The sequence below is a fragment of the Gavialis gangeticus genome, unplaced genomic scaffold, assembly GCF_001723915.1.
Source record: "Gavialis gangeticus isolate Ggan-Ray unplaced genomic scaffold, GavGan_comp1, whole genome shotgun sequence".
NCBI lineage: Eukaryota > Metazoa > Chordata > Crocodylia > Gavialidae > Gavialis > Gavialis gangeticus.
The window spans coordinates 29353044-29368192 of NW_017728993.1; the positions used below are offsets into that span (position 1 = coordinate 29353044).

Genomic DNA, 15149 nt, shown 5'->3' on the forward strand with positions numbered 1-15149 from the left:
CATTGTTCAATATTGGTAACCCTAGACTTTCAAAAAACGTTCACCAGGCCCCTCACTGATAATATTTGGAAATATTCATCTTAATTTGGATGCTGGTTTCCTGGGCTTTTGGTTAAATTTCTTTATATTGTAGCAAAAAAGAGTTACGAATGAATGAAGTGTCTCAGAAACTTTATGTTTAGAGTTAGAGATTTTTTTTCCAACGAAAGATTAGGCTCTTGCACAGTTTTACATAGCTTTGGGACCTGAAGCTGTAAATAAAACCAAATGTCATATAACTTTCAATAAATTAATAAGAGTTGACAACAATGGAAATACATTTAAATTATTAATGCATTATTGCCTCTGTAAGTAGGCCTTTGATACTTCCCCAAAACATTTAAACTACTGCAGTAAACTCACTTTTTCTATCACTAACAGCAATATAATGCTGAAAATATTTGAAATAAGCTATGGAGCGAGGCAGTTTGCTTAATTTCTCTTTTATAGCTTGCTTTATTTGATATTTAGAAAAATTAAGCGTTTGAATGTACAAAATGCAAATACTGCATCTGGCAATGAAGAAGACACAGGTCCACTGGTTTCTCAGGGTAGTTAAATCCTATTTGATCATTACCAAAAAAACCCCATTTACTTTGTTAGTAGTGAAACAAGTCCTGAGTTGTACAGTCCAAGAAACATTCTATGTTTTGTTTCATCATCATCATTTTCTTCTTTTACTGAGGGACACTGAGGTTGACCACACAGGTGGGTAATGGATAAACAGAACATAAGTTAATGGTGCCAAAGAAATAGTTCCTGTTTATAGCATGGTATTTTTATTAAGAGAATTCAGTCTCAGTTACAAGTTTCCCCATACCAGCTTTAAAGACTGCATACATACAGTTGGAGGAATGTCCTGGTTTAGCAATGGACTGAGGCTTAAGAGCGTTTGGGTTCTGTTCCACATTGTGCAATATACAAACTATGCAATCTCAGGAAGTTCACTTACTCCCCTGTTTTCCTCAGTTTCAAAATTTGTGAATTGAATCCTGCCTCAAATATAAAGCTAAATTAACTGAGGGCTGTAGATGCAGTCTTGAGAACCTTAGTAGCTGGCACTTAGACTTACCTCTTCAGTTGTGGCATTTGGTACTAACCACTCACTCTTCAGAGGGAGCTAGTCTTTCTTTAACTGCTGAACAAGATGAGGATCAGCCAAGGTTTATTAGCTAACAAGTGGCAGTATTTCCAACAGCTGATGTTGAATCATTCCTGGCAGTTAACCCACCAACTTCCAGCCCTTGTTTGGCTTGATGGCGTTCTGTATCATCTCTGGCTAGTTATTTAATTTTACAAGTAACATGCACAACCAAGACAACACAGTCATACTGGTGAAGAGCATGAAATAAATGTAACTACCTGCCATGCTGTTTTGGTCATAGGACAGGTTTGTAATGATAAATTTTCCAAATCAGCTATCAAAGGAGTTGGTGCTTGTTAAGAACTTCAGAGCCAAGCCCTGCCCACTTATAACAGCCTTCCAGTAAAGGAAGTATGGTCAGGTTTTTGTGCTACTAGGCCTGCTCATTCCTTGATCCACTTGTGCTTCACCTCCCCGCTAGGCCTTGTACACTGCTGCCCAAAGGACCCACATCAAATAAAATACTATGCGACAGCGAGAAGAGATCCCCCTGTAGGCTGCTATCGGTAGAGTCTGAGCAGATCACAGCAGGGTATGTTTGGTCAAGCTAGTTGAGCTGACCAGTTTTACTTTTGCTGCAGGCTTTGGCCAAGGACACACTGTTCAGGGCCCTTGCCTCTGCTGCAGCCAGGCTAGTGGATAATACCCGGAGGCCACCCCAGGCTTCTTAGCATGCAAAACAAAGAAAGGAAATTAAAAAAATAAGTTAGCACTTAGCTGTCTTCCAGTAGTTCTTCCAGGGGTTCATCCCCTAGCTGCCTCTTATCATTCAGAGGCTTTGTAGAGCCTGCAGGCTTGTGCAGCAAAGCAAATGATCAAGCAAGCAAGCAAGCAGAGAAGAGCCCTGCTCTGGGCTCTCCTGGTGGCTGCTTAATCCCTGGCAACTCCAGGCAGCCTGCTTCCTGGCCAGGTGCAGCCCCTTGAGGCTGCTTTCGGTGTCTTTTATCCTTCCCACTCTGGGCTCATATGGCTAATCCTCTCATACTCCCTGGTGAGTTCTCCCTGGTCTGGGGTGGGTGTGCAGAGGTGCTTCTGGGGTGTGGGGCTGTTCATACTCCCCCGACCACCCTTACTGCAGCTCTCCCAGTTTAGACATGGAACTGGGATCAAAACCCATTGTTCTCAACCACCAAGCCAAGGCTGCACCAATCAAACCACTGCTTCTTATTTAAAAAAAGTGAGTAAATGGAAAATTCAGGGTCCTTCATAGCTAATATTTCCATTTGTGTGAGAGAGTCTGATTGTAAAAAAATATTTAATTTTTGGAGTGGTTGGAGAAGAATGACATGCCTAGTCCCCACAAAAGAGTATTTTTCTTTTATGCAACCACCCCACTGGGTTCCTGTCCGTGACAGTTTTATATTTGAATATTGTGATAAAGCAAATATATTTACTGTAATTGAATTAGATTGAACAGAATATAAAATAATCAGCTGTAGCTCAAATGTTCCTTGTCAGTTGTTTCTTTATTATTTGCACAACAAACTAGAGTATTTCATGCTTACTAAGAGACTAATTGTACATTCCTGAGCCCAGTTACTGTTCTGTGTGAGAAAGAACTGCAGAATTGGATCCTCAGTTGTCAGTTTCCACACCCCTGGGTTTTTGTTTTTAATTGCCAGTTTTCTGTTGGTGTGTCTCATACCCATCAACTGCTGATGTGTATAGATGGACATTTTTTTTAAATCCGGAGTCCACCCACAAATTCCAAACACCAGTTGTAAATCATAACGCATTCATACATTACATGTGTGAATTTACTAGGGTTAACTTTTTATGTTCCTCATATTTAAAATCAAAAAGATAATATCTGAAAGCTGTTGAGTCAGTTGCAATGAATCATCCTGCCATTGGTTTAAACTCTTCCTTCATCCAAAAACATGTAGGTGGAGCAAAAGATGACAGCATATTAGAAATTAACAAAGAGTGTTATGCCTTCACAACAAAAGTGAGAGCACATATTGCTCCTTCAAATGTGACATAACAAATAGGCCATTGTGGAGACTGTTAATTGATGTTTCAGGTCTTCTGGTTTGCTCTGTCTGAAAAGCAACACAAAAAAGCTGCAGTCAGAGATGCAGAGATTTCTATCTAAAGATTCCTTGGTGTTTAATTTTTAGTTTTGAATATGAAGGCATTGCTTCTTATAAAGTTTAATGTCTTTATTTGATACATGTCAAGCATTAGGAAAAAATCATGTTCGCCTTCTATAGAATGTAGCAGGCAACGGTCAACCTTTTGGATTATGGTGTACGTGTAAGAGGTCTAGTCAGGTGCCTGATAAATCTGCTTGTATGGAGTCCTGCAACCATCACACTAAGACCTTCAATGAGTATGGCTAAGCAAGACTAAGAAGGAGTGGAGGCTGCCTAAGACCTAGCATCCTCCCTTTAGACCACTGAGACAGAATCCAAAGGCCAGACTGGGTCCAGATGTTCAATGCCTCAATGGTTGTAGCTACTGCTAGAGAGCAACAGATAAGAACTGCTGCTGACTACTTAATGCCTCAGTGAGGGTGTGTTTCTGTCAGGGCAATGTCCCTTAGCATTTCCCTAACCCAGGAGAAAGGTGCCCTATACTCACCTAACTCGGGAGGTTGCAACACTGTGGTGTTTTATAGGACCTACCCCACGAATAGCCCTACCACATAACCGCCAGGCCTTCCTGTCGGATGCAGTACACAGTCATACCCAGGACCATACCTATATAGACTGGTATATTATTCAAATCAAAGACATTGAAAAAGATGAAATATGTATTTTGCAACAGCATTTTTACTGCACAAATTAAAAACTCTCAATCAGTGCCATAGCAAGGAGAAGGCAAATGGGGCGACTGTCTCAGGTGCTGAAGCTAAGGGGTGTCAACAGGTGCTGCCCAGCCAGGGCAGGGCACAGGACAGAGCAACGAGTGGCTCATTTGGGTGGGCACGGGGACAGCAGGAGGGTGGCTCCCAGCACTGCGTGTACTCCTGAGCAAGCATGGGGTGGGGGCATGTGCCCCCGTATCTGTGTGCAGGGTGAGGATGGGCTGCCGCTGCAGGTTTTGCCCCAGATGTCAAACGTCCTTGCCACAGTACTGCTCTCAATCCATTGTCTAGTTTTCAGTTAAGGTTGTGTATAGTTAATCCCATGAAAAGCAAAGAAATAACAATAAGGCAAGGTGGCACCTTTATTGACTAACTTGTTCAGAGAGGCATTGGTGCCACCCTGCCCTGCCTCCTGCTTAATTTTTGATAACGTGGATAATAACCGCTCTCTAGCAACAAAGCAACCTTCAGTATATACCTTTCTACCTAGCCATCTCTTTGCCAGTCACACTAAGAACCTGCAGGGAGACCCAAGGTAAATTAACTAATAAATGAAGTTAATACCATAAATTAAAGCTGATTAAACATTAGTGTGTATACATTCAGGAGTAAAGTAGCCTTAGCCTGCTATAACTTAATCCTTGGGATTTTGCATTGTTCTAGTTTCTTAACCAAAAAATGCCATGAAGTACCGATTCCTGTGCCTTACAGAAGTCTAAATGCATTACATGTACACTAATATTTTGTTTTTCCAACCAAATGTGTAATCTCATCAAAATATATGCCAAATTATACAAAATCTTTTTTCTATAAACTGGTATTAATTGTCATGAATTATATTGCCTGTTTTCATTTTTTATTAATAAACTCTCATAGCAGCTGCTCTATTATTTTGCCTAAGATCAATGTCAGGCTGACAGGTTTATAATAATCCAGGTAATCCCTTTGCCATTGAGGAAAAGATTAGGAGAGTAAGAGAGCTGAAAACTAAGCAGACAGACAGACATGGAAGAAATGAAGGGGAAGTGAGAAAGAGATAATACAGTGGGGCAAGTCAGTATAGTAGGCAACTCAAGTTTGCAAAAAACAGAATGAATGAATGAACACAAACAAGGCTGGAACATCAGTGACAGAAGAAATTATATATCCCAAATTCTGGAGTCTAGTGAATATATCAGGTGCAAGGCTGCGTGGGAACTGGTGTCATTGTTCATGGAGAACTTTGTCACTTGAATATATTTACATGTTCTAAAATGAGACAAAAAAAGGACAAGAGAATCTTGTATAACAAAATTAATTAAATAAATATTTGGTCAGTCAAAACAGTTTATTTTAACAAATCAGGATGTTTTGTACTGGGCTAGGCTTTATATTTTATATCTTAATTTTTTTTTAAACTTAAAAAAAAATTGAAACAGAAGTAGAGAATTAAAACATTATTCTGAAAAGGCCAAAGAGGGCTATGATGACTTCTTTCTGTGGGCCCTCCACCCAAAATATGACATCACTGAACTTATTACACTTCTCTAAAATAGCATTTTTCAACAAAAGTATGTTCCATAGGAAAATTTCTAAACTGCTCTACTCAACAGGCTCTGCAAGCTTGTTTTAGCTGCCACACCCTCAAAGGTGTTGAAACGGAAAGCCACTGGCCTGAGTACTTCAGGCATAGGGAAAGTTGGGCCATACTTCCCTCCATCATCTCAACTGTAGCCAGCATCCACGTATTGAGCCCACTCATTTAATTGAGATGTTTCTGAGTTTGGGCCCTGTTTTAGGTGATGTTGCTCTGGGCATACCAGACCTCTTTTTGAGTAGGGCCATATAAGAGTTGTGACCTCATGTGATGCTTAAAAAATCCTTAAATGACATAGAGTGGCCATGGACCTTTTCCAATTAAATATTTCTCATTACAGAATATATTACTATATTGAATATAGCTACTGAAAAGGCAACGGATTCAAATCCAAGTTACTGCTTCTCAGCAATGACTGTATATAAGTACTATTATCCAATTATGCCTTCATCTCTATTCTGGTAGGTATAAAAGTAGTTCAGCATTTTAACTTCAACCTTGTTGGAACTTTGTAAAAAGTAAATATGTTTAATTTTAACGAGGCTTACTGGATAGAGTGAAGGCATACATTTTGCATAAGACATTTTAATGGCAATCTTTTAATATACTAATAGAAATGACTATGGTATAGTGTAACAGTGAGCCCAGGGCTCTCTGTTACTTGAAGAAAAAAGCAGCCTAGCTGGGGAAGCACTGCAGGCTAGGCACCAGGCAGGGCAGCAGCTGCCACTCACCAGGGCAATAGGCTAATGGAGTAATTAGCAAGCACTTGCCGGGGGGGGTTGCTGACTGGATGCAGGCTCATAAGCCCCAGGCAGGGGCAAGCAGAGGAGGCTCTTCCTGGCTGCCACAGAGCAAGGAGCTCCTGCCTGGGACAGCCACCCAGGGATGCTAGGCTGACCATTGGCTGCCTGTAGAAACATTGAGGCTTGGGGAACTCACAAGGAGACTATGCTGGGAGATTTACTAGCACAAGGGGAGAAAGGTTTGCCTTCTTAAAGGGACAGAGGACTCCTTGCTGTGTTGTTTATGCTGCAGCCCAGGAGCTTATGATTTACATTATTGTTTTACCAACAGTTTGGGATGAGGCTGGAAGGGGAGGTAAGGAGGCCTTATTAGTGACCAGGAGAGCAGGCTCAGGGCTTGAACCCTTATTGAGTCCAGAGTGGCACCAGAGAGGGCACAGCCACAGAGGGGCCAAGGCCCAGCAGACTGGAGCCTGGGGCCCGGTCTGGAAGGGACAAGTGAAGCTGTGCCTCAAAGCCAGGTCTGATTCAGTGGGCCTAGGCTAGAAGGCCTAGCTAGATTAAAGGGGCAGAGGCTGAGGAGATCAAAGGCCCAACAGAGGAAATGACATACCTGTAACACCCACAAGGCATGAGGCATGGTAAAGGGGAGGATTTGGAGCCACACAATTAGCCCTTAAGGTTTTGCGTGCCCCACCAGGTACAGTTGACTACAGAGAGCCAGCCAGGGACTCAGGACTGAGGCCTAGCGAAGGCGTGTGGGCAGCCTCCCTATATATTATAAATAACATCAAGGTGTGGCAGGAAAGACTGGAAGGCATCCTAGGGGCAGAGCAGGGCATGGTTGTGGAGCCACCAGGGGGTGTCACAGCCACCCTGGGACCCCAGCGTGTTACATATAGGGATGTAGATTTTTTTCTGAACATATGTCTGACATGCAGAACATGGAAGTATCATAGAGATATAATCCCTAATTTAACGACTAGATTTATGAAACATTTAGTACTGTGAGCTCTCTGATCATAAACAAAATAACTGTAAGGAAAGAGAAAATAAGGATGTTTGCAACCTCTCCCACCGCACACATTTAACTTGTTATAGGTATATGCAATACAGAATTATTCTACTGTGGCAGACTTACCTGACTGAGCTCCAATGCGTCCTGGGGCTTGAGAATCCTTACTTCCAATTGGTAGAGCCAATCTACCAATCAGGAACAAGCCGGGGAAAGCAGGCACTGCCCCCTTCCTGAAGGGAGAGGGAGAGGAACTCCCTAACCTGATTGTGGACTGCAGCATGGCAGGTATATAAAAGAGTGTGCTTGGTACACAGGGCAGCCGCAGCAAGGGACTCAAGAAGAGCAGAGCTGAGAAAAGCTGGGGGGAGGTGTCCCAGCAAGCGATAGCCCTAGGCTCCTGAAGACATTGCTGGAGGAGCCACTGCCAGAGCCTCGGCCCTGGGAGCAGGAAGAGCTTGCTGGGCCCCACATGGTGCACAGCCCAGTATACGGGGGCTGACCCTGGGAGCTGCAGGAGGCAGCTCTGGTCCCAAGATACTCAGTTCACATAGTGGTGCACAGAGCCACCAGGCCCTGGATGCTGCATATGGTGGCTTGGGTCTGCTGCCCTCGGTGTGTGGCCAAGAACCCCAGCACATGCAGCGGTACACGGGGCAGCTCAGGTCTGCTACCCTCAGCATGAGGCTGAGGACTCAGTGCACATGGCAGTTCATGGCATCCCTAAACCCTGGGAGTGGCAGCACGCTGCTCGGGTTTACAACCCCCTCACCAGTATGAGGCCAGGCACCCAGAAGGCACCAGTAGGGTGTGGTGGATTTCCAGCGGTCCGAGTCCAGGTTTTGGGACCTGCACAAGGCAGCCCAAGCCCCAACAGAGAACAGAAGGCAGGGCCCCGGGCAGCCCCGACAAGGCACCTGAAGCTCCAGGAACATCTCCCCACCTGCTCCTTGGATCCATGAGTACCTGGGGAACAGGTCCCCCCTCCCCAGGGGGGGAGGCCCTGAAAGGGGAATCTGGCAGGATCAGGAACCAGGTGGACCCATCTAGGAAACAGGAGGTACTGGAACCCTCCTCCCCCTGGGGGGGTTGCCAGGTTTGCCTCCCTAGGGGAACAGTAAATAGTCTCTGCCATGAGGATGCCTGAAGGTGGGGGGAAGACTTGCGCCTCCCATGTTGTAAATAGTTATATTTATAGATAGATAGATAGATCTTAATGTAGCCTGGGTTATGTCAGCAAGTTAAGGTTTGATTGTGTTATTTTATGGTTCTTGCTTGAACTTATCTGCGGACACCTGCGTTTATTTGCGTAGCTATATTTGCCTGTGGTTATTGTACACATTTATCTGTGTTTTTATAAGTCTGTAAATATTTATATTAGTTGTATATTAATACCTATTTCTTTTTTAAGGATTTTGGCAAACAGTAATAAATTTGTGTATAGTTAAGTGCTTTGTCCCAACCTGGCTCTATAGAGAAAAGAGGAACTGCTCCCCGGTGGCAGACCCCTCTCACAGCACTCTTGCCTGACCGCCCCATCCCTTCCCCTTGCAGACAGGGCACACCCCTGCATGTACATGGGATATATTAGTGTTACACAGACAGCTCAGAAGGCTGAACTCATCTAAAATTGAACACTATCATAGGCAGCAGCAATACAGGTATCGGACCTCTCTCCCTGCCCCCAAGTTCAATATGCTTCAGCTACAAAATAAAGGGAACATCTTCAGGGCTAAATGAGATAGGTGTCTCAGAGGAGATGCCAAGATGACAAAACTAATGGATTTGCAGTGTGGAATTTTACACTAGACAGACTTAAGACCCCCAAACAATCGTTACTTCTATGCTGGGAAAGAAGGGAAAGGAAGAAAAGAGAAAGGCAGATATTCTATATTGAAAGGCACACGTACGTGTTAATTGTTTCACACCTAAAAGCTAGGCATATAGTGGTTGGTGTAGTAGGTGGTAGCACCACTCCCACAGGGGAAGTGGAATCACTGTGCAGCGAGGATGGCAATGGCATTAAAGAAATGAAGTGATTACTTTGATTCAGCTTTCATTTAGGAGTAGGATATTGAATAGGGGGTGGGCAAAGGCAGGGTAGCTAATGGGAATGAGGTTACAAAAACAAAAATTTCCACGAGTGTAGCAAAGGTAAAGCTCAGAGTCATAGGTTGGGAGAACTCTTTGATTTCCACCCTAAAATTTGGAAAGAACTGGCATATGGTATTACAAATCCAGTAGGAAGGATCTTAATAAATCTATCAAATTGGAACCATATAATTGGACAGAAATACTGCCCACATTTAGAAAATGTATCTGGAAAATGTAGGCTCATTAGTTTGACTGCAGTAGTAGCAAGGCTTTACAACAAATTTTGAAGGGAAACATAATTAAAGAGATACATGTAAATAGAAAGTGGAAAAAATTACAAGGGTAGATTGTGCCAAAATAAACTGATACTTTTCTTTGATCAGATACATTTTTTGCAATAAATCATACCTGCATAGACCAAAATAAAGCATTTGACACAGTGTCTGGTGGAAAATAATTAGTAAAACTAGAGAAAATGGGGATTAGTTCAAAACACACAGGAATTAGCTGATGATCAAACAACAAAAGGTTGTGTTAAAAGAGGAATTATCAAGCCAGAAGAAGAATTTTATACATGAAGAACTAGATGACATTTAGGAGCAATAGAAATGGAAAACTCTTCAATCCTACAAGATGCAATATCTTGCCCTTAGAAACCAGTAATAGGAATTTCTTGTATAAACCAAACTTATCAGTTGAAAGTGACTTGAGGACTAGTTGCCTATGGGATGACTAAGTCACTGATAGGGTGGAGTCATGAAAAAAGACAATGAGAGTGCTTTGGGCAAGGTACTTATAGTAAATATAGTGAAGGATTGATGCCACTGTACAAGGCATCAGTGAGACTTCGTGTAAAATACTGCATCCAGCCATGGTCTCCCCGTTCGAGGAAAATCATTATACAAGAGGTTTAATCATACCTGAATAAACTTGGTTTGTTATGTCCAGAAAACTACAGGCTAAAAGTGGATAGGATTGTTGTCAGTTAGTGCAAAGTACAAAACACCAGAGAGGGAGAATAAAAACTTTTTTAAGGTAAAAGACTGTGGTGACACAACATTGTGTAGACTGGCCACAAATAAATTTAGGCTGGAAATGGGAAGAAGGCTTCTTTCCATCAGAGGTGTGCGATTCTAGAACAGAGCAAGAGGACAATAAACCTAATTGTTTTTAAGATGGGACTTGATAATTTATTTAAAAGTTTTATATGACATGGGTGTCTGAAATAGCAAGGAACTGGACTTGATTGCATAGGAGATCCTTTCCTTGCTATGTTCTTAGGAAAAAAAAGCAGAAGAGTAAAAGTTACTAAGGAAATAATGCATTATCATCTTCATCACAAAAGACTGGTTGCCATGTGGAAGGGAAGGAGGAAAAATCATTAAGATTGGGTCTCTAAGGGGACAGAACTAAATCCAGATGAGCCAGAGGTCTTCTTCACAGAGGACTTCCATGTCCTCAGAGGCAGGAAATAAAGCACAGTGGAATTATTGCTTCCGCTCACACTCTTTACCCAGCTGTGCTGCGCCCCCCCCAAACAAACAAAAAAAAGGTAGGGAGGAGAATCTGGCCAGATAAGTTCAGAAGGAGGAATATTTCCTTTTAAATATATATGAGTGCTCCAGGTTCACAAACAGTTTGTTTTCTTGTTTTAAGAGACAGGGAAAGCACTACAGTAAAGAAAATAAGCCTTACTTGGAAAGATATCGAAGAAATGGGAAGGAAACATAATACTTGTTCCTACAGTGCTGTCCTTATATTTATAATTCTATTTCTCAGACAGTGGCTTGGGGGAAAGCTATTTAATTGTGGGGCATCATTCCTGCAAGGAAACCTGTAAAAAAATAAAAAAAGCTCTGTGACTGTAAATGTCATTTTTTTCATTACCTTGCTCTCTACTTCCATCCAAGAGAAGTTCTGCACATCAATTCCTTGTGACAAATGGAACAATGGATGGCAGTTATATATCATCATACAACTCTTCATTATTCGTTTAGAAACTACAGTGACTGATTTTCAATTACATTGTATCTAGTAATATGTAACGGGCCTATATAGCCACTACAGGTAATTATTGCGCCCACAGTTTCTCTGCAGGGGAGTAGTAGATAGGAAGTGGGTATATTTTCCTTTCAAGGCCTACTTATAAAAAATACATATACTGTAACAACTGAGATAGGGAAGGAGGAATATCCTCTTAGAGTGAAGAAAATGAGGCTATGCCAAAATATTTTTGAACAAGCTGAAGCCTGTGATTCTTTTATTGTATGCTAATAATGTTAATTGTAAATCTGGAATTAAAAGGCCATGGATTTGTACGACACAACCAGCATTGCTCTTTTGCAACTATATTATGGCCCAATTTCTGTGCTCTGTTACACTGCTGTCACTTCACTGAAAAAAATTTCTGTGTAGTAGCTTTTTCCTAAACTGAATATAGAAGCTGGAACAGTAATATTTTTGACCTGAAAGGAGACAATGGACTAATTCAGTAGCTTGTCAATGTTCACACATTGAAGCAATAAACAAAGAAAGACCGGGGTTCATCAACTCGTGGAATTACAAGGATCTTGGAGTCGCAATATGGAGCACCCTATTCAGACACAAGGACATTACTATTGCTGCAGTGTTGTCAACCCCAAAAGCTCAACTTTTATCAGCCACACCCCAAAAATCATGAGGGTTATATTTAAAGTTGATATTGGGGGGGGGGTTGGTCTGTTTTGTGGTTTTCCTGCTCCTTCTGCTCCTTCCTCCCTCTTGTGAACAAGCATTGGCTACTTCTTCCTCAAAAGTCCTCAGCTCCTCAGAGGATGGAGGACCTTTGCTAGTCTCCTACTTCAGCTGGGATTGGCTGGAGACAGAGATGGAGGAGAGGTTTTTCCTAGACAGAGAGAACATATCACTTGAAGACTGGGGCTTCTGCTTGCACCAATGCTGGTGCTGAACGGCGCTCATTATCTGAACCTTGACTCAAGAAATGGGCTTCTTGCTCCTCACTCTGATCTGAGGTAGACTGGTGTGGACAAATTACAAAGAAAAACTGGCTCTGCGTGGAATGCCTTGGTGCCTGTGCTAGCTGAATCTCCTAACAGAGCAGAGCAGATATAGTACTGCTATCCTAACTGGCATTTTGGCTGGTCAGCTACCAAAAAGGCTGGTCCCTTCTCCTGCACTGATTTCACATTGGTGAGATTCCCATGAATTCAGCAGAGGGCTGCAGATTCAGTGCAACTTCTCATACCTTGCAGTACTATAGCATATCTGGTTGCTGCCTAGCATGTACAAACTTGAACATTTATTTCATACAGGATGTCATGCTATTTTCATTCCATTTTTCTAATTAAAAAGATCCAGCTGTTCAGCTCTCTGGAATTTCTATGTTCCCTAACCCTAGATGTTTTTCTCCTCATGTAGGTGGCCCGGGCTCGGGAAAAGGAACCCAGTGTGAACAGTTAGCACAAAAGTATGGATTTGTACATCTGTCCATTCATGATCTTCTCCAACAAGAATCGTCCTCATTATCAGAGAGGAGCAAATTGATCAAAGACATCCTGGAATGTGGGGAGCAGGTGCCTGGAGTAAGTAATGTGATTGCAGAAGAAAGCAGGAGGCCCCCCTCAAATAAGGGAAATAGAACAGAGCTGAGGTGCTTTTCCATTTGAGGAGGAGTAAGGTCCCTGCCTGGTAAAGAGGTGTCCCCTAGTCTAGATCTGTGGTGGTCTTCTTCATTGTATTTACCAGGAAAAGATACTCTTTTACCTACAACTTGCCCATAAATTCCCTGAGAGAGAGCAATTATAATGAACTGTTTTGTATGCTACACCTTGCAGAAAACACAGCTTACAATGGGGAAGTGAGATAGGCACTTTTGAATTCTGGACTGGTGCAGGAGCCCCAACTTAAGTTAACGCCCTAGCAGCCATTTTAATTTATACTGCTTCTAATTGTCTTTATGGATCTGGCTGGCATCCAGAACAGTGGGAGTGCAGAGCAATGGGACTGGGATGTAGCATAAGGCTGTTATACTAGCAATTGCCTCCCAGAGCAGCCACCTCCCTAATTCCCAGGCAGCAGACATCCTGCAAGCTACGTAGATTTATAGCCATATTAAACTGTATTGCAAGCCAGAACCAAGGACAGTTTGAGCTACAGCAAGTGCAGTTAGATTAAAAGATGTACGTGTTAATAAAATGCATCAAGAAAGGAAATTAAGAGGTATATTGGGTCTGGGTTTGTTTCTCACTTTCTGTAATAGGATCAATTCTATTGTCATTAATGCAGTCACAAGTTTTGTGCATTCAATTAAAATGCAAAATGACCCTCCCCTCCCCCCTCCTGGAAGAGAAGATCATGGAAATCCAGGACAGATGACAAGCCTGGCCCTGGATTCATGTGACACAGCTGTTTCTGAGAAAATGCTATTCAGAGCCTACAGTAAATTTGGTACTACTAGAAAAAAACTTACTTTCAAGGGGTCTGCCTCTGGGAAGCAGACTTGCAATGGTTCCCAGAAACATGGGACTAAAGATGTTATAACAAAACCGTTTAAAACAATACGTATGGGTAACAAAGAATTTTTTTTCTTCAACGCAGGATATTATTTTGGAGCTAATGAAGGAAGCTATGATGACCAGTTTAGGAGAGACAAAAGGATTTCTGATTGATGGCTATCCCCAAGAGGTGAAACAAGCAGAAGAGTTTGAAGAAATGGTAAATATCTACTTATTATATTATTACTCATATATAAACAATCACTTTCATTGGACCCAAAAAGCAATTAATCAGATACCCAGCTTTAACAGGTGTGACTCTATAACACAACATTGCACTCGAGTCCAAGAGCATAGCCTTGCTTCTGTCATTCAGCTTTTGGCATTTAAGAAACACAGTGAGTCTAGCTCATTTTCCCCACTGTCCTGTCTCTTCAGGGACAAAAAGAATGAAAACAGACTTCAGTCATTTAAATAAGGCTAAATCTGAATTGTTATGTTTAAAAAGATGTGCCACTTCTAGATTAACTCTTCCAACCATAACCATGTTGGCACTATACATCCTATCATGCATCATTTTAAGTGCTATTTGATGTAGGTCTATCCATGTATCATCATTATAATTATTCTTTACATTGAGTTAGATGTCTTAGTAGTTACTGCCATTTTGAATGAGCAAGGCATAGGCTTTAGTTGTATGATAGACAGCACGTTGAAATATCCATGAAAATGACGTTTTTGCAAGTTATTTGTGTGGTAGTTTACAAGGAGTAAGAAAGGTATTGATTTCTCAGTGTATTCACAGACCCACTGAAAATACTTCATTATTTATTTCTGAGCCTGCAGAAAGTATTCTCTCAAAATAAACACGTAGACTGAATGTGTTCACACTCACCAATACAAGGAAAAAGCAGAACAGAAACGTCTGATTGGTTTATATCAGTGTGTTAAGGCCTAAGCACCAACATACACATCACTTACAGGCTTGTGTATCTGCCAGCATAGGCCCATCTCAATGCTTGCCTTGGGTGAATCCTCCCTGTAGACAATTCAGGTTGTTTACAAACAGAGGATGTAGAAACTGTAGCCAGATTCCCACAGATTTCCTGAATTAAGTCCATGGGCACTGCAACACCCCTCAAAGGCTATGCAGTACTGAGTCCTCGTTAGCTTTCAGAGCAAAATGTAAAGATCCAGATATTTAAAATGTAGCTGATAAAAATTAGTCACCAA

At 42.0% G+C, this 15149-nt stretch overlaps 1 protein-coding gene across 1 annotated transcript in view; it reads left to right on the forward strand.

Annotated features, from left to right (window-relative positions):
• Positions 1-15149, forward strand: part of AK5 (adenylate kinase 5) — a 177903-nt gene that overhangs the window by 141481 nt on the left and 21273 nt on the right. The window contains exons 11-12 of the mRNA XM_019528327.1: positions 12841-13004; positions 14020-14136. Of these exons, the coding sequence (XP_019383872.1) occupies positions 12841-13004; positions 14020-14136 (281 nt within the window). The remainder of the gene's footprint in view (positions 1-12840; positions 13005-14019; positions 14137-15149) is intronic.